General features: G+C 45.9%; 1 protein-coding gene across 1 annotated transcript in view; it reads right to left on the bottom strand.

The window, feature by feature from the left end:
- Positions 1–26,077, bottom strand: part of LOC137331665 (unconventional myosin-VIIa-like) — a 252,700-nt gene that overhangs the window by 174,170 nt on the left and 52,453 nt on the right. The window contains exons 7-13 of the mRNA XM_067995609.1: positions 19,389–19,531; positions 16,840–16,953; positions 15,371–15,524; positions 12,778–12,854; positions 10,657–10,776; positions 8,494–8,636; positions 663–873 (exon numbers count right to left, since the gene is read on the bottom strand). Of these exons, the coding sequence (XP_067851710.1) occupies positions 663–873; positions 8,494–8,636; positions 10,657–10,776; positions 12,778–12,854; positions 15,371–15,524; positions 16,840–16,953; positions 19,389–19,531 (962 nt within the window). The remainder of the gene's footprint in view (positions 1–662; positions 874–8,493; positions 8,637–10,656; positions 10,777–12,777; positions 12,855–15,370; positions 15,525–16,839; positions 16,954–19,388; positions 19,532–26,077) is intronic.

A 26,077-nucleotide genomic window follows, 5' to 3' on the forward strand; every position in this document is an offset into this window, starting at 1 on the left:
TTATTCATCCCTCCTTCTTTGGTTCAGTGTCAGTTTTTGTCTGATATCACTCCTGTGAAGAGCCTTGGGACGTTTTTCTACATTAAAGGCACGATATAAATTCAAGTTGTTGTGTGGTACTGGATTCGCCTGTTTTCATTCGTTCTTCCTCCTGATCCTTATCACCATCTTCATCATGGCAGAGGGACAGGGGAATTCTGAGTGGAAACTTCACATTTCTTGAACATTCCTAATATTTTTGAAATTTGGCAGGAGAACGTTCCTGGTTTAATTTCCAGGAAAGCTTTTTACTCCTTGTCAAGCACATAATGTCTATAAAACACACAGTGTGCTTGCAACTCTTCAGAATCCTACAGCTGTGGCTTCCACAGCCTCCTCCCCTCTGAGACACCCTACTGAAACTGACAACACCACTGTTACAGTGGTGTTAATTCCTGGGGAAGGGAATGGGGGATCTGGAGGAAGACACCAGGGCGGGGAGGAGGGGAGGAAGCCCTTCCGGGGGAGGGGTCTGTTCAACCAGATTACTGCCCAGGTAGTGAAGGTAAAAATTACCCCCCGTGTGTTTCACAGCTCAATTAAGATGATCTATCTTGAATGTGTTTCTCTCTGTGCAAATAGTGTTTAAGTTAGCAGGCACGAGGAACAGTCTGGCCACTTACCTTTGGGAACTTGCTTTCTTCGTCAATGAGGGAGATGATGTTCATCGGTTTGATGGCAAGAGTATCCAGTGCCTTTTGGTTGTCAGTGAAATCAATGTGTTGCCAGCCAATGTTCTCCTGACTGTATTCATCCTGTTCCTGCTTGAAGATGTATCTTACAAAGAACTGCTGCAAGTGCTCATTGGCAAAGTTAATGCACAGCTGCTCAAAGCTGAAAAGGAAGTACATTATCTGTGAGAAGGCTACCATGACCGTCACCATCATTATTACCACCATGACCATCACCATCATTATTACCACCATGACCATCACCATCATTATTACCACCATGACCGTCACCATCATTATTACCACCATGACCGTCACCATCATTATTACCACCATGACCATCACCATCATTATTACCACCATGACCGTCACCATCATTATTACCACCATGACCATCACCATCATTATTACCACCATGACCATCACCATCACCATCATTATTACTACCATGACGTCACCATCATTATTACCACCATGACCGTCACCATCATTATTACCACCATGACCGTCACCATCATTATTACCACCATGACCGTCACCATCATTATTACCACCATGACCGTCACCATCATTATTACCACCATGACCATCACCATCATTATTACCACCATGACCGTCACCATCATTATTACCACCATGACCGTCACCATCATTATTACCACCATGACCATCACCATCATTATTACCACCATGACCGTCACCATCATTATTACCACCATGACCATCACCATCATTATTACCACCATGACCGTCACCATCATTATTACCACCATGACCATCACCATCGTTATTACCACCATGACCGTCGCCATCATTATTACCACCATGACCGTCACCATCATTATTACCACCATGACCATCACCATCACCATCATTATTACCACCACGACCATGACCATCACCATCATTATTACCACCATGACGTCACCATCATTATTACCACCATGACCATCAGCATCGTTATTACCACCTTGACCGTCATCATCATTATTACCACCATGACCATCACCATCACTATTACCACCATGACCATCACCATCATTATTACCAACATCACTGACACGATCATTATTACCACCATGACCATGATCATCACCATCATTATTACCACCATGACCATTACCATCATTATTACCATGACCATCACCATCACCAACATTATTACCACCATGATGTCACCATCATTATTACCACCATGACTGTCACCATCATTATTGCCACCATGACCGTCACCATCATTATTACCACCATGACCATCACCATCATTATTACCACCATGACAGTCACCATTATTACCACCATGACCATCACCATGACCATCATTATTACAACCATGACCTTCACCATCATTATTACCACCATGACCATTACCATTATTATTACCACCATGACCATCACCATCACCAACATTATTACCACCATGATGTCACCATCATTATTACCACCATGGCCGTCACCATCATTATTACCACCATGACCATCACCATCATTATTACCACCATGACCGTCACCATCATTATTACCACCATGACCATCACCGTCACCGTCACCATCATTATTACCACCATGACCATCACCATCACCATCATTATTACCACCATGACCTTCACCATCATTATTACCACCATGACCATCACCATAACCATCATTATTACCACCATGACCATTACCATCATTATTACCACCATGACCATCACCATCACCAACATTATTACCACCATGATGTCACCATTATTACCACCATGACCGTCACCATCATTATTACCACCATGACCATCACCATCACCATCATTATTACCACCATGACCTTCACCATCATTATTACCACCATGACCATCACCATCACCATCATTATTACCACCATGACGTCACCATCATTATTACCACCATGACCATCACCATCACCAACATTATTACCACCATGATGTCACCATCATTATTACCACCATGACCGTCACCATCATTATTACCACCATGACCATCACCATCACCATCATTATTACCACCATGACCTTCACCATCATTATTACCCCCATGACCGTCACCATCATTATTACCACCATGACCTTCACCATCATTATTACCCCCATCACCATCACCATCATTATTACCACCATGACCTTCACCATCATTATTACCCCCATGACCGTCACCATCATTATTACCACCATGACCTTCACCATCATTATTACCCCCATCACCATCACCATCATTATTACCACCATGACCTTCACCATCATTATTACCACCATGACCATCACCATCATTATTACCACCATGACGTCACCATCATTATTACCACCATGACCATCACCATCACCATCATTATTACCACCATGACGTCACCATCATTATTACCACCATGACCATCACCATCACCATCATTATTACCACCATGACCGTCACCATCATTATTACCACCATGACCATGACCATCACCATCATTATTACCACCATGACCTTCACCATCATTATTACCCCCATGACCGTCACCATCATTATTACCACCATGACCGTCACCATCATTATTACCACCATGACCATCACCATCACCATCATTATTACCACCATGACCATCACCATCACCATCATTATTACCACCATGACCATCACCATCACCATCATTATTACCACCATGACCATCACCATCACCATCATTATCACCAAACGTTTTTCTCTTTTCTGTATACTGTAAAGTGAAGTTTTCTGTGTTGTATAGGAGAGGAGAGTTTTTCCCAAGGCTATATGTTTTGGCAAGAGGAATGTAGTGTCTTGTTTGTATGTATATAGTTTTCTTTTCTGTTTTAGCAATAGTGAGTTTGTTTAAAGCGGGAGGGAGGGTTTCCACAGAGTTTTAGTTTAGCGGGGGAGGGTACAGTTTGATCTGGACATGAGGGGTGCTCACACATGGCAAGAAGACGACGAAAGAAGTAGTTGTGCGAGGGTCTCAGTCTCGGTAGACAGAAGACCCTCGGCGGGGCGACTGTAGGATTATCATTTTTAATCCAAGATTTTACTCACCACGGGAAAACCCCAGTTTTGGGAAAATGGCTGCGAAAAGGACCCTGTTTAAAACACAGTTCCCAGACAAGCTTTTGAACTAAAACCCACCCCACCCAACAGAGACAGTGCCGAACACCATCACCGGCTCCAAGTTGGCTAAGGAGACAATGAAATCCCCCAGTTGATATAATTAAGTCAATCGGTCGGGACAACAGAACCCATCTGAAAATAGTTCACACCTCATATAGCCAAGTCCTCCAGTACCAGCTAGATGGGAGGCGGGAATATAAAGCTTTCTCTCCAGGGACCAATCGTAGCATTTTGCACCGTCTGACGAGATTAGCCAGAAAAAACAGTCTAACTGTTGCAGCCTCAGGAAGGAGGAGGTCGAACAGTGGGGCGGTGGGGGGGGTCGAACAGTGGAGGGGGTCAAACAGTGGATGTCAAAGGGACACCAGCCACACAGCTCTATAACATCAGAAGATTATGATGTGGAGATGCCGGTGATGGACTGGGGTGGACAAATGTAAAGAATCTTACAACACCAGGTTATAGTCCAACAATTTTATTTGAAAATCACAAGCTTTCGGAGGCTTTCTCCTTCGTCAGGTGAAGGAGAAAGCCTGACGAAGGAGAAAGCCTCCGAAAGCTTGTGATTTTCAAATAAAATTGTTGGACTATAACCCGGTGTTGTAAGACTCCTTACATCAGAAGATCAGAGCAGGCCGCTCTCTCTTTCTACAGCGAGGACCGAAGGAAGCCGCACGCTCCAAGGAACGGGTACGGCCCCAAGGACTTCGGTCGTAGAAGACACGACCCGGCAGCCAAAGTCAGCAGGGTGAGCATTTCAACCGCAGCCTGCAGAATACTCAACTCACAGCCGTGTGGAGAGTTCCCTCTGCATGTCCCGACCAAACCTTAGCAGTGTAGTGTTGGGAGTTAACAGCCGTGTGCAAGGGAACACGGAGGGGCTTAGTTTAAGAAGTCGAAGGGGAAGTAATCTATTTGTTTGTAATCCTATAGGAATGTTAGCATCGGTTTTGCCATATTGAGATTTGCTGTTCATATTAAACATACTTTCGCTATTCAAAATCTGAAACCTGTCTCGATTGCATTACCCATCATCCTTCAGTGTGATTCCTAAGCCCAGACCTTCGACCATAAATAAGTGAGTTCGGTTGTGACCAGCAAGGCTGAACGACCCTCACACGATCGGAAACACCCTACAACTGGACCTATCCGCCCAATCAGAGACCAGGCATCTCCGCCCAATCAGAGACCAGGCATCTCCGCCCAATCAGAGACCAGGCATCTCCGCCCAATCAGAGACCAGGCACCCCACCCAATCAGAGACCAGGCATTTCCGCCCAATCAGAGACCAGGCATCTCCGCCCAATCAGAGACCAGGCATCTCCGCCCAATCAGAGACCAGGCATCTCCGCCCAATCAGAGACCAGGCATCTCCGCCCAATCAGAGACCAGGCATCTCCGCCCAATCAGAGACCAGGCACCCCACCCAATCAGAGACCAGGCATCTCCGCCCAATCAGAGACCAGGCATCTCCGCCCAATCAGAGACCAGGCATCTCCGCCCAATCAGAGACCAGGCACCCCACCCAACCACCCGGGCACCTCCACCCAGCCAAAACTAATGAGACCTGCAAGATGTACAATTGTAATGCAATAATTTGTTAAACCCCGATGAGGATTCAATAGGGGGGGGGAGGAGCTTAAACTGTTCCCTCTCCCCAAATTCACATTGACTGATTCCACAGCTGTTTTGTATTTCTGACTCAATTTAAAAATTCTGATTGCACACGATTTATTTCTGTTTGAATCAGAGTCATTAAGCTGATTCAAAAAAAAGCTGATTGGAATCGTTCCCATCAGATAATTTTTATTATAACGAGACTGGTCTGCTCAATCCTAGTGCAACTTGAGAAACCCATTTCATAAATTATATATGATGTGGAGATGCCGGTGATGGACTGGGGTTGACAATTGTAAACAATTTTACAACACCAAGTTATAGTCCAGCAATTTTATTTTAAATTCACAAGCTTTCGGAGACTTCCTCCTTCCTCAGGTAAATGTTAAATTCACAAGCTTTCGGAGACTTCCTCCTTCCTCATTTACCTGAGGAAGGAGGAAGTCTCCGAAAGCTTGTGAATTTAAAATAAAATTGCTGGACTATAACTTGGTGTTGTAAAATTGTTTACAATAAATTATATAAATTTATCAGCCAATATAATATTAAATTGTTACAATTAATCCATTATTTTGTACATTTGTTCTGTTTGTTATATACCCTGAATAATGTTTTCTAAAAAGATGTTCTATTCAAAGTAGTGATTTTTTTTTTACGGTGGAACACACAGCCTTTATATCGGTGCACAAACATAAACTCATACCGCACGTGGCCGAAAAAAATTAGAGGGAATATTAGTTATCACCCATCATGGCCGTCACCATCATGGCCGTCACCACCATGACTATCACCATCATGACCATCACCACCATGACCATCACCATTGTAATCACCACCATGGCCGTCACCACCATGGCCGTCACCACCATGGCCGTCACCAACATGACCGTCACCACCATGGCCGTCACCACCATGGCCGTCACCATCATGACCGTCACCATCATGACCATCTCCACCATGACCGTCACCATTGTAATCACCACCATGGCCGTCACCATCATGGCCGTCACCATCATGGCCGTCACCATCATGGCCGTCACCAACATGACCGTCACCAACATGACCGTCACTACCATGGCCGTCACCACCATGGCCGTCACCACCATGGCCCCGTTTGCCCTCTCAGGTGGACAAAAAAATCCCCAGGCACTTTTCAAAGAAAAGCAGGGGAATTCTCCCAGTGCCCTGGGAGGTCATCCACTTTGTATCAAAAAAGGATAGAACAGGGTACTTTCTAAATGGTAAAAAGTTAAAAACAGTGGATGTCCAAAGGGACTTAGGGGTACAGGTACATAGATCATTGAAGTGTCATGAACAGTTGCAGAAAATAATCAAGAAGGCTAATGGAATGCTGGCCTTTATATCTAGAGGACTGGAGTACAAGGGGGCAGAAGTTGTGCTGCAGCTATACAAAACCCTGGTTAGACCGCACCTGGAATACTGTGAGCAGTTCTGGGCACAGCACCTTCGGAAGGACATATTGGCCTTGGAGGGAGTGCAGCGTAGGTTTACTAGAATAATACCCAGACTTCAAGGATTAAGTTACAAGGAGAGATTACACAAATTGGGGTTGTATTCTCTAGAGTTTAGAAGGTTAAGGGGTGATCTGATTGAAGTTTATAAGATATTAAGGGGAACAGATAGGGTGGATAGAGAGAAACTATTTCTGCTGGTTGGGGATTCTAGGAGTAGGGGGCACAGTCTAAAAATTAGAGCCAGACCTTTCAGGAGTGAGATTAGAAAACATTTCTACACACCAAGGGTGGTAGAAGTTTGGAACTCTCTTCCGCAAACGGCAATTGATACTAGCTCAATTGCTAAATTTAAATCTGAGATAGATAGCTTTTTGCCAACCAAAGGTATTAAGGGATATGGGCCAAAGGCAGGTATATGGAGTTAGATCACAGATCAGCCATGATCTTATCAAATGGCGGAGCAGGCACGAGGGGCTGAATGGCCTACTCCTGTTCGTATGTTCCTATGTTCCCTGGGCAATATTTATCCCTCAACTAACACCACCAAAAAACACCTAAAACAGATTATCCAGTCATTATCACATTGCCATTTGTGGGACCTTGCTGTGCGCAAATTGGCTGCCGCGTTTCCTACAACAGTGACTACACTTCAAAAATACTTAATTGGCTGTAGAGCATTTTGGGATGTCCTGGTGACATGAAAAGCACTATGTAAATACAGGTGCGTTCTTTACCATAACTATGGAGATTCTCTTAATGTTCCTAAAACACTCCTGTTCAAGCCTCTTCTACGTTTCCTCTTCTTGGTCCTTTGTACCTCTATAGTTTTGAGCTACAGATGCATCATTGCTGTTTACACTAAACTCCGCGGGGTAGAAATTGGGCCTTATTGTGCCCCTTTCATGAACGTACAACAGGTGCAGCGAGGACAAATTTCGGTGCTCAAAGTCCTGCACTCAAGGAAGCCTGAACGATATCCCTGGGGGCCGCCTAAAACAGGCGTTAGGATCCTTCCATATGTAATTGAGGGTCTTAATACCTGTTTTAGACCCCCTCTGCTAAACTGGATTCCGATAAGTGGAGCATTGCTCCCTCTGTCTCCACAGTACTTGCAATCGACTCCCCACTCTCCCATTGCTGCTCCTCCCCTCTCCCAGGAACGGCTTCAGGGCCGCTGCAGGCGAGGCAAGTGGCCCGAAATTCATTCACTTAAAATGGGCGAGCTGCCTGTGGAGGCGCAACAGACATCCGCTGTTCACCCAAATAATGTAAATGAGGCCCAAGGCCCGATCTCGGGCTGGCCTTGTGCCTCCCGGCTTGGCCGTACACTGATGACGCGACGCTGGTTATGTATCTGAAAACGAGCTTTAACTAATTTCTTCCCCAGTGTTGTTCACACGTCTCGGTTATTACTTGTCTCCCGGTGCAGTTACACAACGTCGGCCCTGCAGTGGAAATATCTAGTGTTCGTGTCCCACCATGTCAAGGTACCTCTCTTCAATACAAACAGCAACAATTTAATTTTGACACCAACAGTGAAAAATCAAACTGGACAAGTTCCCGTCTCATGACCAATGGACTAAAAGGGACTGGAGTACCTGTTTGAGTTGAAGTTCTCAAAGCCAAAGATATCCAGCATCCCAATCGACCTGTTGACCTTTCTTGGATCGTTTGCAGGGAGTGTGTAGATCACAGCATTTATTTTGTTCACAATCCACACAAAGAGATGGTTGTATATCGCCTGATTCAAATAATCAGAGATGTGGTGTTATATTGGACATTGGCTGCTCTTGCAAGACATGATTACATAGAAAACCCTGGTTAGACCGCACCTGGATTACTGTGAGCAGTTCTGGGCACCGCACCTTCAGAAGGACATATTGGCCTTGGAGGGAGTGCAGCGTAGGTTTACTAGAATGATACCCGGACTTCAAGGGTTAAGTTACGAGGAGAGATTACACAAATTGGGGTTGTATTCTCTAGAGTTTAGAAGGTTAAGGGGTGATCTGATCGAAGTTTATAAGATATTAAGGGGAACAGATAGGGTGGATAGAGAGAAACTATTTCTGCTGGTTGGGGATTCTAGGAGTAGGGGGCACAGTCTAAAAATTAGAGCCAGACCTTTCAGGAGCGAGATTAGAAAACATTTCTACACACAAAGGGTGGTAGAAGTTTGGAACTCTCTTCCGCAAACGGCAATTGGTACTAGCTCAATTGCTAAATTTAAATGTGAGATAGATAGCTTTTTGCCAACCAAAGGTATTAAGGGATATGGGCCTCATTTACATTATTTGGGTAAACAGGTTAGGAAGTGCATTTGGTGGATCACGAGTGATTAAAGTTTCTATAAATCACCACATGCCAACATCTACTCATTGGATGTGAAATACCATGGACTCCTGAGGCTGAGAAAGGTGCTATATAAATACAAGCTTGTTTGTTCATTCATATTCTGTTTACATTTATGTGCTAGATTTTATGGGGCTTAGAAGGTTAAATTTTAAGACCGGTTGCATAAACTTGGTTTTTGTTCCCTTGAGTTTACAAGGTCGAGGGGGTGATCTGATCGAGGTGTTTAAAATGTCAAAGGGATTTGATGGGGTAGATACAGAGAAACTATATTCTCTTGTGGGGGAATCAAGAACAAGGGGACACAATCTTAAAATTAGAGCTAGGCCGTTCAGGAGTGAAAACGGGAAGCACTTCCTCACACAAAGGGTAATAGAAATCTGGAACTCTCTCCCCCCAAAAGGCTATGGATGCTGGGAGACAATTGGAGCTTTGAAGGCTGGGATCGATAGATTTTTGTTGGGTAAGGGTAACAAGGAACATGGAGCCAAGGTGGGTAAATGGAGTTGAGGTACAGATCAGCCATTATCTAACTGAATGGTGGTACAGGCCTGAGGGGCTGAATGACCTTCTCCTGTTCCTATAGATTTTCCTCCACTATCAGGTAAACCATGGCAATAGGCACAAGGTAGTGATGGGAATAGCCCCACATGCATCAAATGGAGGGAGAGTGCCTACTAGAGGCTTCTTCTCCCTCTGATCACTTACCTGGTGAAGCCCTTGGGCTCAGCCAAGGTCTTCGGTCACCGAGCTCCTCCATTCTTTGGGGCCTTGCGGCCCCTTAATGTCGCTGCTGCCCCCTCAGGTGTTGCAGTGGTGGTTCCTGCATTCTCCATGGGGCCACTGGCAGACTCCTGTTTACTGGTGGGTAACCCACCCAGAGCCTACGATAAATGGCTGATGACCCCCCACCTGACCCAGGAAACTGGGGTCATGGCAGGGTCAGAGTGGCGGGCAGAGGTCAGGATGGGATCAGGAAAAATCCAGCCTCTAAGTCTACGTTAGGAAAGATAAAGATATCTTGCTGTGCTGACTCATTGTAGGGTAGGGGCCTTACAGCATCGTTAGGGCAGGGGAAATCAGCCAGGGATCCTGCTCCTGATCACTGTCCAGTGGAGGATGGGATAAGGCTCGGCTGTGATAGCCCCGGAGGTGAAATGGCCAACTGGAACTCATGAAGAAGAGGGACATGGCTGACCAGAAGCTATCCAGTGGACGTAGAACTGTACTTTAGCAAGGAGTCAACACCTTCAAGACAGAGGGAGGGAGTTAAATGGAGGGAAAAGCAGAAACCTACCTTACTGTCAGATTCCTGTGGTTACGGGGATTGTTAATTTATTTGTTTGGAACAGTGACATTGGCACTGACAGATGTCCTGACACAAGTAAAACTTCCCTCCTTTATTGTCTTACCTTCACCAATGCATCCCGACTACCAACTGCCTGTGTTTTGCTCATTGGCGTGGTTACATTCTCCCCTCTGATTAAGATGGATCTGTGGGTCATTCCATTCTCCAGGTCCAGTGAGTTCACCTGCAGCAAACAGAGAGACCAAGTTATTCCCACACTTCAAAAGAGGCAGACAGCCAGTTCGTACACACTCAGCCACATCAGAAGTACGAGGGGGAATTCTCCGGACTGCAGCAAGCCGATTGCTCGCTGACCTATTCCAGGGACGAGCTCATGGGATTTCTCAAGGTCGGTTTCATTAAGTATTCAGAGAGAGGTCCCAGCCCAGAATGTCAGCCGGCACGAGGCCACAGTCAGCAAAGGATGGGGGGCGGGGGGGAAGAGATATAACAAGTAAAGGCTGCTGCTGCTTCTTAAATGGAGTACCCTATGAAGTCAGGAGTGTGATGGAATACTCTCCACTTGCCTGGAGGAGTGCAGCTCCAACAACACTCAAGAAGCTCGACACCATCCAGGACAAAGTAGCCCGCTTGATTGGCACCCCATCCACCACCCTAAACATTCACTCCCTTCACCACCGGCGCACAGTGGCTGCAGTGTGTACCATCCACAGGATGCACTGCAGCAACTCGCCAAGGCTTCTTCGACAGCACCTCCTAAACCCGCAACATCTACCACCTAAAAGGACAAGAGCAGCAGGCACATGGGAACAACACCACCTGCACGTTCCCCTCCAAGTTACACACCATCCCGACTTGGAAATATATCGCCGTTCCTTCATTGTCGCTGGGTCAAAATCCTGGAACTCCCTTCCTAACAGCACTGTGGGAGAACCGCCACCACACGGACTGTAGTGGTTCAAGAAGGCGGCTCACCACCACCTTCTCAAGGGCAATTATGGTTGGGCAATAAATGCCGGCCTCGCCAGCGACGCCCACATCCCATGAATGAATTTTTTTTTTAAATAGCTGCTTGACTGGGCGAAAAATTCAAAATGGCTGCTAACAACGCAGAGCAACTCCAATTTCTGATGCTGTGTTGGAAATGCTGCGACAAAAACCGCAGGGTGGGATGGTTGGCCTGGTTGTGTCCTCAGGCCAGCTTCCCCACAGGGGAACCTTACAGTTTGCTTGGCAGGAGGTCTGCAGACACAGGGCATGCTGGGTGAAGCAGCCACAGGATGTGGGTGCAGATGAAAAAAAAATATTCATAGCTTGAGAAAGTCTGTCAAGGTCAGGCCAGCCAGTATTTCACTATATTACTCGATGAATAAATCATACATGGCACAGCGAGTATCCTCTCACCCTGGTAAACAATGACTGAGGCTAATGCTGAACACCCTCTTGCCCAGACTCACATGGATACCCATACTGCAGCAGGGCACACAATATTACCGCAAATAAAAACTGTATCTGTTGTTGCGTTACCATTTGGAAAGGTGAATCTACAGACCAACCTGACAACACGACCTGGGTTGCAGTTTTTAGACATTTGCGCCTCCTAAACATCTCAACACCACTTCTCTGACTGCATTTTGGTCCGTTTGATCTTCTGGACTGGTTTCCATTGCCTGAGAGGTTTGGAGTGGAATTTGCCAGGGTATATTTTCCTTATTGGCCCTGGTTTTTTTTCTCTGTACTTTTTGCCTCTCCCAGGTGACTACATGGCTGGGGGATGGTGGGGGGGGGTGGGGTGGGGGGGGGAGGGGAGGGGGGTAGAAGTGTTTAGTCACGATGCTCAGACCATCGTGAGTGTGGACCAGGCTTGATGGGCCAGCTAGTCTTTTTCTGCCCATCAAATTCGTATGTTCGTAGGACAAGGTGGGGCATAACAGGGCAGAGCAAACTCAAACCCTAATTTCAGTCCATTGATTCCATTTGAACAGACATCCTGGGATCTCGAAACATGGCGGGAGTGGGTCACAGTGAAGGTGGATGTCTCCCCGGAGCTCAGAACTAGCACCATTCCTTTCCTTTCCTCTTCCTCTTCCTCTTCCTGTTACTCTTCCTCTCCTCCGCACTCACTCACAGGCACACATTCCACTATACCATGCCTGATGCTATTGGCTATGTAAACTCTATCCGTAAATCATGTGACATATTTAATAAGGTCAGTTTTATTTACCTCAAGTAAGTTTGTTGCCATGGAGAGATGATTTGACTCCAAAAGCTCACAACAATCCAAGTTATCATATACAGCAGCTGTAAGGGAATACACAAGTCAATAAGCAGGAGCGATAAAATCTCAGTAAACTAAAGGACATAAGAAAATATATGAACGCCATTCATCCCGTTAAGCCTACTGCGTCTAACGGACAATCTGCACTCGTATGGATTCTCTCGGTACATATTTGGTCTCCCTACAGGAGGTGAAATAACCAGAAGTAAACCTCCCAATAAAAATTAAAGGTTTTTGAAATTTTTCCTTTTCCGGGGACCCAAGGGAACCGTCCCCAGAAAAGTAAATGAGGGGGCGTTGGGTCCGGGGTAGGGGGGGGACGACTGGACTATCATGGCCGGAGATGGGGCGAGAGGAAGCCCAGAGGAGGCCCAAGGTTTCCTTATTGGGCACTCCTGCTCCTTCAGAAAGTGTAAAGCAACACTTACCCAGGCCTCTTCTGGCCCAATGCTGATCGCTACCAGTTTTTTCTGGCGTGTTCAGCGCCAAGTGGGCCTCACAAACCCAGGAGTTAAAATAGTGTCACGTCGTCCTGGGCTGCGATCTCTGCATCTTAAATAGGCCCCCGCCTGGCTGGGGCTGGCTGCCCTCGCGTGATTCAGAAACGCGTCGGTAAAGTGGAGTGAAGACCCCCACCCTGACATTTTAACCTCCTGCCCGTCTCGTTCATACCCCTTTCCAGAGACTTGAGCAGATAATCCAGGTTGCTACTTCAGTACAGTACTGAGGGAATCACAAAGAACTACGCAGCACAGAATCAGGTCAATCTGCCCAACTGGTCTGTGCTAGTGTATATACTCCACATGAGCTTCCTCCCAATCTAATTACCTCTTCCCACCCTGTCCCCATATCCCTCTATTCCTTTCTCTCATGTACGCATCAAGCCTCATCTTAAATGCATCAATGCTCTCTGCTTCAACCATTCCATGTGGCAACAAGTTCCACATTCTCACCACGCTCTGTGTGAAGAAATTCCTCCTAAATTCTTTACTGATCTGTTGGTGACTATCATATATTTCTGCTCCCTTGTTCCAGATTCACCCACAAATGGAAACAGTTTCTCCACATCCACCCTATTGAAGCCCATCATGATTTTAAAGGCCTCTATCAGGTCTCTTTTCCATTAAAAGAGCCCCAGCCTGCTGAACCTTTCCTGATAGTTGTATCCTCTCAGTTCTGGCAACATCTTTGTAAATCTTTTCTGCACTTTCTCCAGTGCTTCAATATCCTTTTTGCAGTATGGAACTGCACACAGTACTCCAAGTGTGGTCTAACCAAGATTCTATATTTAACATTACTCTGTGCTTTTGAATTCGCCATAAAAAGAACCCCAGTACCTTGTTTCCACTCTTTATGGTCTTATCAACTTGTGTTGCTACTTATAATGGTTTATGTACCTGTATTCCCAGATCCCTCTGCTCCACCACCCAATTTAGTTTCTTACCTTCCAAGAAATAAGTGGCCTCCTTATTCCTCCTACAAAAATTAACCACCACACACTTCACTATATTGAATTTCATTTGCCATTTATCCATCTACTCTGCAAGCCTGCCTGTACCTTCCTGTATTTTGGTGCAGTCCTCCACATTATTAGCTGCACCCCCCAATTTGGTATCAAATGCAAATTTCAACACCATACCTCCGATTCCTGAGTCCAAATCTTTTCATATATATATATATATATATATGGTAAACCACAGTGGCCCCAGCACAGATCCCACAGAAGTGGTGCACTGTCGGAGATGCTGTCTTTTGGATGAAATATTGAACTGAGGCCTGCCCATCTTGGGTAGACATATAAGATCCCACGGCACTATTCAAAGAAAAGTAGGGGAGTTCTCCAGATGCCCTGGTCAACATTTATCCTTCAACCAACTAATTAACCAACAAAACAAATTATCTGGTTATTTATCTCATTGCTGTTTGTGGAATCTTGCTGTGTGCAAATTGGCTGTCGTATTTTCCTACATAACAACAGTGACTACACTTCAAAAGTAATCAATTGGCTGTAAAGCACTTTGGGACATCCTAAGGACATGAAAGGTGCTATATAAATGCAAGTTCTACCTTGACATTCCCAGCAGATCCAGAATCACAGTGGATACAGAAATTCACTGGGCTTGATTATAATGTGTGGGGAGCAACATAAGGAATTGGGTGCTGACACGTTCCTTTCACCTCTGGAATGTAGACTGATGAAAGTCTCCATTCTCTTTCTGGCTGTGAGGCTGTGGCGTGAAGTGAGTTTAAGGCAGTCTCAAAACAGGGTATTGCCGTTAAATTGTTTCACTCAGAGTGACTACGTGGATGGTTAGTATGGGAAATGTAAATGTAAAGGAGATATAAGAGAGGGCTCCTGAGGCTGCAGTGGAGGTCCTTTGGTTGGAGCAGTTCTTCCCTCCCAAGACTCTATGAAGGGGTCCATGAGATGTAACCTACTGACCTAGATGACTATTTCCATGTGACTATGTTTATCTTTCCATGATTAAGTCTATCTGATAATCTGAGTACATAGAGGCATTAACTGTTTTATTTATACCTTGGAAATGCAGGTTCCCCAGATGCAGAATAGCAGCTAATAGCTTGTTGATTTCCCACTGCTCATTGTCTGAGAACATCAGGATTTTCATTGCTGAACAAATGTCAGCGTAGTGTCTTATATCATCACGTCCATCACAGCTTGTACAGTTACCCTGCAAGAACAAAGTCACATGCAACTGATTTTATACGTGATTGCCCTAAATAATAACCATGTTACAATGGGATTGACTCGAGAGTTTCTACCGTTTCTTAACCATCTCCCTACAGACTCCAACTAACCAATGGTGTTAATGGACCAAATGGGCAATTCCATTCTAAAAGTGGTGAACATATACTTCCCTCACTTTATATTATATGGACACCTCACGATCTACATATTATCGATTAAGCAACAAGTTAAGAATCTGTCAATCTTTGAAAGCATCACGTTTAAACAAGAGTCTATCTGATTTTGGAGGAGTCCCATTTAAATAGCAGATTAATTTTGGAGGAGTCCCGTTTAAGCAGAAGATTAATTTTGGAGGAGTCCTGTTTAAACAGAAGATTAATTTTGGAGGAGTCCTGTTTAAGCAGAAGATTAATTTTGGAGGAGTCCTGTTTAAGCAGAAGATTAATTTTGGAGGAGTCCTGTTTAAACAGCAGATTAATTTTGGAGGAGTCCTGTTTAAACAGCAGATTAATTTGGAGGAGTCCCGTTTAAACAGAAGATTAATTTTGGAGGAGTCCCGTTTAAACAGCAGATTAATTTTGGAGGAGTCCTGTTTAAACAGCAGATTAATTTTGGAGGAGTCCTGTTTAAACAGTACACCGTCTAGAATCTCTCATGTTAAATAATTTTAAAAACTCGGTCATGGAGCACTTTGAATTTATCTACTGAGTGCCTATTAGCTCCCTTAAACACCCTTCCTAACTTAATCACCCGAATAGCAAAGCCAGTCTGGTGCTTCTTGGCGTCCCTTTTAATGGTTCTGTCTGGTTGTAAAGATAACTATGAAAGGCCACCCAATATTAGAGCTGTAGGTGTCAATATGTTGCTTGGTGGGACAGTGCTGTGTAGGAGACAGACTGTCTCCATGGCTTCCTTTCCCCTGGGGATTTCAGCTTTTCCTTCAGGTACATTATTTTACCCAGTCAGTCGGGCTTGTCTATCGGAGTAAGAGGGCCAATTTGTTGTCACACCTGTAACTCTAATCAGCCCATTGCTTCTGTCCTATTACAAGTTCAACTTGACATCCTTTGTCCACAAGATTCCACACTATTAAGGTTTTGATCCTTCACAGGATTTAGGATTCGATGAATAAGTATCAGGAGGGATAACAAGGCAGATTTCAAATCTTACGCGTATGATACATACACACAAATAGGTGTAGAGACCGATTCCAAGGGCCTGAACTGGTATTATTGTATTCGTATGATACAGATTTGTTTAACGATAGAAGCAATGTCTTTTCTGATGCAATGTCTCACCATGGTCAGATAGTCATACTCATGTGCTGTGCCTAAACTGAGGAGTTTCTTCTGCTCTGCGTCCATCCCCATCAGCATACTGTAGAATATGTGGTAATTTCTCTCATCTGGAGCCTGGGTAGGGCACAGGAAGGGATACAGAGAATAGCAATCAATAAAAGGATGTACAGCAAAGTAGGTATCAGTCTGGGTGCCAACCAGGAGCACATTGCTGTACAAGTACTTACCCATTAAGAGGACAGTCCTCAAGAGGTTAGTCTCTACTTGCCATATCCTTATAGAGCACTTAACCTCCACTCAACCCCTCCCCAGGGGCTTAGCCTCTTCTCAACAAGAGGAACAGCACAGTCAATGGAGGTCAAAGTAACCCCGGCACTGCACTTCTGCACACCAAAGACTTGACAGCGAATCAACCATTAAGCAGCGCACTGCTATACCCGTGATGTGATTGAAGCTCTCTGCTGGAAGACCAGTTCATTGAGTTCAGCATGGACCACCAACATCTGGAGCATGGACCACCAGCATCTGGAGCATGGACCACCAGCATCTGGAGCATGGACGACCAGCATCTGGAGCATGGACGACCAGCATCTGGAGCATGGACGACCAACATCTGGAGCATGGACGACCAGCATCTGGAACATGGACCATCAGCATCTGGAGCATGGACCACCAGCATCTGGAACATGGACCACCAGCATCTGGAGCATGGACGACCAGCATCTGGAGCATGGACGACCAGCATCTAGAACATGGACCACCAACATCTGGAGCATGGACCACCAGAATCTGGAACATGGACCACCAGCATCTGAAGCATGGACCACCAGCATCTGGAGCATGGACCACCAACATCTGGAGTATGGACCACTAGCATCTGGAGCATGGATCACCAGCATCTTGAGCATGGACCACCAGCATCTGGAGCATGGACCACTAGCATCTGAAGCATGGACCACTAGCATCTGGCCTTCTAGGAGCAGACCCAATTCCCCAAAGTGCAGGGCATTATCAAATGCCCCTACATTGCCATTCATGTGACTGCTTATAATCCAGGGCCATATATGAATAGGAAAGGCTTCCTTCCACTCCTTGGATTTGCAGATGTTGCACTACCACCATCTGTAAATAATGCATGTCAAAACATGTCACATGATAAGGCAGTCCAAGGTATCCCAACTGTGAAAGTGTAGGTCCCATGGAAGGCTAGCTCCTAGCAGCCAAGGAATCTGTACTACACCCATGACTAATGCCCCATCTGGTGAATCTGCAGAAAAGATACGGAATCATCAAATGTTACCACACAGAAACAGACCATTTGACCCAAGTCTATGCCAGTGTTATTACCCATGCAAGCCGTGTGTCTAATCCCACTCTCCTGTTCAACCCCATACTCTTTAGTATTCCTCTTTTTCGAGCTAATTCCCCTGTAAAAGAAGAATCAGCGGACCAGATGAGAACCACTGTGTTCATTGAGTAAGCTTTCTGAAGTTTGGATAGCTGGGATGGGGCCTCGCCACGTTGTGAAAGTTGCTAAAATTGTGAGTGTGCTGAATACTGAACAAGATTTCAATCAGGAGAGGGCTGGCACTGGAGGAGAAGGAGGGTCAGGAGAAAGAAGAGGGGGAACCACAGGACAATAGGAGTAGAAGCAACAGCTGGAAGAAACAGCTGGAGCAACAGCTGGAGCAGCAGCAAGCTGACAGTGGGGCGTGGGAGTCATCTTAGCTGCCTCTTTTCAGGGAGGTCCCTCAATATTTGAAAATCTTTTATTTGCTTGTTTGCATCAGATCAAATATCTTACTTTTCTGTTTCATCAGAATATTACATCTTCCCGCTTTGAAAGAATCAAATTTCCATTTTCTTTGAACACAGCTTTTTGTGATAGGAAAAAGCCATAAAGACACATCCTATGTATGGTAGTATTTATGTGTGGTTCATAAGTATTAGCTACTCAATCTGTCTTCCTAGTGTGTTTACAACCACTTGTGAGTCCTTTACTTCTCCAATGTGCTGGTGGGAATGGTGGCTCTGAGAATCCGAAGGGTGAGGTCCCAGCAGTTACACAGGGATCGTGCCTGTTGTACAGCTCTACCGCTAACCTCACTGACAGTCATGGGATCAGATGAAGGGGCCTCCAGGAGTGGGGGGGGGGGGGTATATCTGCAGCTGCCCCCAGCCACGCCCCTCCCACAGCTTGTTAACTGCTTGATTCGGTGCTTGGTCTATGGATGGTTTGTGCCAGCTCAGATTACCAAGTTCACGAGGCACGAGTTGGACCGGAGGACACTAAAGTGGTTTAATGGACAGGAACTGATCATAACCAGACACGAGGGAACTTTAACAGTTATTGCTAAAGGAGGAAAATAAGGCTGACTGTCTCACTCAATGGAAGCACCTCATGACTCACTGAGAGTGGGCAGAGTGGGCCTCAGGGATAGTCTACAGCTGGTCATTGGCTCTGCTGTATGCTCACTCTCAGTGTTCAATCATCCTGCAGCCAGTGTAAAGGAGGAACTGCCCGCCTTGTTACACCACAGGCCACTCACCTGTCGGCAGACTCGCGATTTCTCCAATAGGTACTGCTCGATCCTTGCTCCCTCTATGATCCCGTCTTCGTTGAAGTAGATATCTATGTATTTCCCAAAGCGACTGGAATTGTCATTTTTTACGGTTTTTGCATTTCCAAAACCTGTAAAACACAATAGCATGAATGTAGCTTGAGACAAACATTGAGATCAATCAGTGTCTCAACACCACACCTAGAGAGACAGTGAGGATCAGGCTCATCACCACACCTAGAGAGACAGTGAGGATCAGGCTCATCACCACACCTAGAGAGACAGTGAGGATCAGGCTCATCACCACACCTAGAGAGACAGTGAGGATCAGGCTCATCACCACACCTAGAGACAGTGAGGATCAGGCTCATCACCACACCTAGAGAGACAGTGAGGATCAGGCTCATCACCACACCTAGAGAGACAGTGAGGATCAGGCTCATCACCACACCTAGAGAGAGTGAGGATCTGGCTCATCACCACACCTAGAGAGACAGTGAGGATCAGGCTCATCACCACACCTAGACAGACAGTGAGGATCAGGCTCATCACCACACCTAGACAGACAGTGAGGATCAGGCTCATCACCACACCTAGAGAGACAGTGAGGATCAGGGTCATCACCACACCTAGAGAGACAGTGAGGATCAGGGTCATCACCACACCTAGAGAGACAGTGAGGATCAGGCTCATCACCACACCTAGAGAGAGTGAGGATCAGGCTCATCACCACACCTAGAGAGACAGTGAGGATCAGGCTCATCACCACACCTAGACAGACAGTGAGGATCAGGCTCATCACCACACCTAGACAGACAGTGAGGATCAGGCTCATCACCACACCTAGAGAGACAGTGAGGATCAGGCTCATCACCACACCTAGAGAGACAGTGAGGATCAGGCTCATCACCACACCTAGACAGACAGTGAGGATCAGGCTCATCACCACACCTAGAGAGACAGTGAGGATCAGGCTCATCACCACACCTAGAGAGACAGTGAGGATCAGGCTCATCACCACACCTAGACAGACAGTGAGGATCAGGCTCATCACCACACCTAGACAGACAGTGAGGATCAGGCTCATCACCACACCTAGAGAGACAGTGAGGATCAGGCTCATCACCACACCTAGACAGACAGTGAGGATCAGGCTCATCACCACACCTAGACAGACAGTGAGGATCAGGCTCATCACCACACCTAGAGAGACAGTGAGGATCAGGCTCATCACCACACCTAGAGAGACAGTGAGGATCAGGGTCATCACCACACCTAGAGAGACAGTGAGGATCAGGGTCATCACCACACCTAGAGAGACAGTGAGGATCAGGGTCATCACCAGACCTAGAGAGACAGTGAGGATCAGGCTCATCACCACACCTAGAGAGACAGTGAGGATCAGGGTCATCACCACACCTAGAGAGAGTGAGGATCAGGCTCATCACCACACCTGAGAGACAGTGAGGATCAGTCAGTGTCTCAACACCACATGTGGAACTGTACTACTCATGGAACTGTACTCTATAGCACCAGTCAGTGTCATCAGTAGAGGAGGAGAGTAAATTGAAGGGAAGGAAATAAATATGAAGCATAGATGTGACACTCACTAATCAATTACAAACAATATGAATTTCAGTCAGGGTCTTCACACAACAGTCGTACAGACAGGGGACTGGGCAGAGCCCAATGTCCTTTCAAGTATGAATTCAGCCTCTGGAGAGAGGATGGAAATGTCCTCCTTCTACTGGGACGTATATCCTACTGGAAAGCCTCAACCCAGTTCTGAGTGGGCCCACTGCACAAAACCGCCCATAAATCAGCAAATCAAAAGCAAAATATTGCAGATGCTGAAAATGCACGAAGGGTGGTAAACAAGGTGGTGAGCTTCAGGCGCAAATAGCCACATGGGAATACAATGTCATGGTGATAACAGAGACCTGGTCCAAAAAAAGGGCAGGATTGGGTACTAAATATTCCTGGATACAAGGTATTCAGGAACGATATGGAAGGAAAGAAAGGAGGGGTTGGCAGTATTGATTAAGGAGAATATTGCAGTGCTGGAGAGAGAGGATGTCCTGTAGGGGTCTTGGACAGAATCTATTTGGTTAGAGTTAAGAAATAAAAGAGGTGCCATTACACTACTGGGTGTATTCTATAGGCCACCAACTAGTGGGAAGGATATAGAGGAGCAAATTTGCAGGGAAATTACAGAGTTGTGATAACTGGGGACTTCAACTATCTTTATATAGACTGGGATAACAATAATAATAATGGGCAAAGAGAGGGAGGAATTTTTGAAATGTATTCAGAACTTTCTTGACCAGTATGTTTCCGGCCCAACGAGGAAGGAGGCATTGCTGGACTTGGTTCTAGGGAATGAGGTGGGCCAAGTGGAGCAAGTATCAGTGGGGGAGCATTTAGGGAGCAGCGATCATAGTATCATAAGGTTTAGAATAGCTATGGAAAAGGACATGTACCACTCTAAGGTAAAAATACTTAATTGGAGGAGGGCCAATTTCAATGGGATGAGAACAGATCTGGCCCGGGTAAATTGGAATCAAAGATTGGCAGGCAAAACTGTAATTGTACAGTGGCCGGCCTTTAAAGAGGAGATGTTTCGGGTACAGTCTCGGCACATTCTCATGAGGCAGAAAGGTAGGGCAACTAAAGCCAGAGCTCCCTGGATGACAAAAGAGATAGTGAGTAAGATGAAACGGAGAAAAGAGGCGTATGACAGATGTCAGGTTGATAACACAAGTGAGAACCAAACAGAATATAGAAAGTTCAGAGGGGAAGTGAAAAAGGAAATAAGAGGGGCAAAGAGAGAGTATGAGAATAGACTGGCGGCCAACATAAAAGGGAATTCAAGAGTCTTCTACAGGCAAGTAAACAGTAAACGGGTAGTAAGAGGAGGGGTGGGGCCGATTAGGGATCATAAAGGAGATCTACTCATAGAGGCAGAGGGCACGGCTGAGGTACTAAATGAGTACTTTGTATCTGTCTTTACCAAGAAAGAAGATGCTGCCAGAGTCTCAGTAAAGGAAGATATAGTTGAGATACTGGATGGGCTAAAAATTGATAAAGAAGAGGTACTTGAAAGGCTAGCTGTACTTAAAGTAGATAGGTCACTCGGTCCGGATGGGATGCATCCTAAGTTGCTGAGGGAAGTAAGGGTGAAAATTGTGCAGGTATTGGCCATAATCTTCCAATCCTCCTTAGATATGGGGGTGGTGTCAGAGGACTAAAGAATTGCAAATATTACACCCTTGTTCGGAAAAGGGTGTAAAGGTAAACCCAGCAACTATAGGCCAGTCAGTTTAACCTAAGTGGTGGGGAAACTTCTAGAAACTATAATCTAGAACAGAATTAACAGTCACTTGGATGAGTGTGGATTGATTAGGGAAAGCCAGCATGGATTTGTTAAAGGCAAATCGTATTTATCTAACCTGATAGAGTTTTTTGATGAGGTAACAGAGAGGGTAGATGAGGGCAATGCAGTATATGGACTTTCAAAAGGTGATTGATAAAGTGCCGCATGGTAGGCTTATCATCAAGATTGCGGCCCATGGAATAAAGGGGACAATAGCAACATGGATACAGAATTGGCTAAGTGACAGGAAACAGAGAGTAGTGCTGAATGGTTGTTTTTCGGACTGGAGGGAGGTGTACAGTGGTGTTCCCCAGGTGTCAGTGCTGGGACCACTGCTTTTCTTGATATATATTAATGACTTGGACTTGGGTGTACAGGGCACAATTTCAAAATTTGCAGATGACACAAAACTTGGAAGGGTAGTAAACAGTGAGGAGGATAGTGATAGACTTCAAGAGGATATAGACAGGCTGGTGGTATGGGCAGATACGTGGTAGATGAAATTTAACGCAGAAAAATGCAAAGTGATACATTTCGGTAGGAAGAACGAGGAGAGGCAATATAAACTAGAAGGCACAACTCTAAAAGGGGTACAGGAACAGAGAGACCTGGGGGTATGTGTGCACAAATCGTTGAAGGTGGCAGGGCAGGTTGAGAAAGCGGTTAAAAAAGCATTTGGGACGCTGGGCTTTATAAATAGAGGCACAGAGTACAAAAGTATGGGAGTCATGATGAACATTTATAAAACACTGGTTCGGCCACAACTGGAGTATTGTGTCCAGTTCTGGGCACCGCACTTTAGGAAAGATGTGAAGGCCTTAGAGAGGGTGCAGAAGAGATTCACTAGAATGATTCCAGGGATGAGGGACTTTAGTTACGTGGATAGACTGGCAAAGCTGGCGTTGTTCTCCTTGGAACAGAGACGGTTGTGAGGAGATTTGATAGAGGTATTCAAAATCATGAAGGGTCTAAACAGAGTAGATAGAGATAAACTGTTCCCATTGATGGAGGGGACAAGAACCAGAGGACACAGATTTAAGGTGATTGGCAAAAGAACCAAAGGTGACATGAGGGGAAACGTTCCTAAACAGCGAGTGATTATGATCTGGAATGCACTGTCCGAGGGGGTGGTGGAGGCAGATTCAATCATAGCCTTCAAAAGGGAACTGGAGATGTACTTGAAAGGAAAAATTTGAAGGGCTATGGGGATAGGGCGGGGGAGTGGGACTAACTGAATTGCTCTTGTATAGAGCTGGCACGGACTCGATGGGCCGAATGGCCTCTTTCTGTGTTATAACCTTTCTATGATTATATGAAAAACAGAAAATGCTGGAAGTACTCAGCAAGTCAGGCAGCGTCTGTTGAGAAAGAAACAGAGTTAACGTTTCAGGTCGATGACCTTTCGTCAGAACTGGAAGAAGTTGAAGATTAAACAGTTTTTAAGCAAGTACAGAACCAGGGGAAGGGGGGAAGGAAAGAACAAAGGGGAAGGTCTGTGATATGGTGGAGAGCAGGTGTGATTTAATGACAAAAGGGATGATGGTGCAAGGCAAGGAGAGTGGTAATAGGACAGGTTAAGAAACAAAAGACGGGCCTAGAGGAGCTGTAAATGGCAACATCAGAACCATTACCAGCACCTGCTGTCCGAAAAAATGGGAGCAGTGGTTATTGATCTGAAGTTATTGAAATCAATGTTGAGTCCGGAAGGTTGTAAAGTGCCTAAACAAAAGATGAGTTGCTGTTTCTCGAGCTTACCTTGAGCTTCATTGGAACAGTGTAATAGGCCGAGGACAGAGAGGTCCTGACCTGAAGTGTCGTGACCTAAAAGGTTACGAACCAAGTGCTGGAAAGTGGGATTCAGCTGGGTGGCTCATTTTCTGCAGCCACAGACACGATGGGCCGAATGGCCTCCTCCTGTGCCTTAAATTTTCTATGATTCTATGATTCTAGGTCAGAGTGGGAGTGGGACGGGGAATTAAAATGGCAAGCGACCCAGGTCAGGGTCACACTTGCGGACAGAGCGGAGGTGTTCAGCAAAGCGATCACCCAATCTACATTTTGTCTCTCCAGTCTAGAGGAGACCGCATTACAGTATACTAAATTGAAAGAAGTACAAGTAAACCGCTATTTCACCTGGAAGGAGTGTTTGGGGCTCTGGATGGTGGGAAGGGAGGAGGTGAAGGGGCAGGTGTTGCATCTCTTGCACTCGCACAGGAAGGAGAGCGGATGTTGGGGGTGATGGATGAGTGGACCAGGGTGTTGTGGAGGGAGCAGTCCCTTTGGAATGCTGAAAGGGGAAGGGAGGGGAAGATGTGTTTGGTGGTGGGATCGCGCTGGAGGTGGCGGAAATGGTGGAGGAAGATACGTTGAATGTGGAGGCTGGTGGGTGGAAGGTGAGGACAAGGGGGACCCCATCATGGTCCTGGGAGGGAGGGGAAGGGGTGAGGGCAGAAGTGCGGGAAATAGGAAGGAAACGATCGATGGCCCTGTCAACCACAGTGGAGGGGAATCCTCGGTTGAGGAAAAAGGAAGACAGATCAGAAGCACTGGTGTGGAAGATGGCATCGTCAGATGGAGACGGAGAAACTGGGAGAAGGGAATAGAGTCCTTACAGGAAGGGGGTTGGGAGGAAGTGTAATTGAGGTAGCTGTGGGAGTTGGTGGGCTTATAATAGATATTGGTTGACAGCCTATCCCCAGAAATGGAGATAGAGAAGTTGAGGAAGGGAAGGGAAGAGTTGGAGATGGACCATGTGAAGGCGAGGGAAGGGTGGAAATTGGAAGCAAAGTTGATGAAATTTTCCAGTTTGGGCGAGAGCAGGAAACGGCACTGATACAGTTATCAATGTACTGGAAAAAGAGGTGAGGGAGGGGACCTGAGTAGGACTGGAACAAGGAATGTTCCACATATCCCACAAAAAGGCAGGCGTAGCTAGGATCCATACGGGTTCCCATAGCGACACCTTTTATTTGGAGGAAGTGCGTGGAGTCAAAGGAATCAAAGAATTTGTTAAGGGAAGGTCATGTCTGACTAACTTGACTGAATTATTTGAAGAGGCAACAAGGAGGATTGATGAGGGTAGCGCATTTGATGTAGTCTACTTGGATTTTAGCAAGGCTTTTGACAAGGTCCCACATGGCAGACTGGTCAGGAAAGTAAAAGCCCATGGGATCCAAGGGAAAGTGGCAAGTTGGATCCAAAATTGGCTCAGTGGCAGGAAGCAAAGAGTAATGGTCAATGGGTGTTTTTATGAGTGGAAGGCTGTTTCCGATGGGGTTCCACAAGGCTCAGTACTAGGTCCCTT

Source organism: Heptranchias perlo, chromosome 13 (genome assembly GCF_035084215.1).
Source record: "Heptranchias perlo isolate sHepPer1 chromosome 13, sHepPer1.hap1, whole genome shotgun sequence".
NCBI classification, from domain to species: Eukaryota; Metazoa; Chordata; class Chondrichthyes; order Hexanchiformes; family Hexanchidae; genus Heptranchias; species Heptranchias perlo.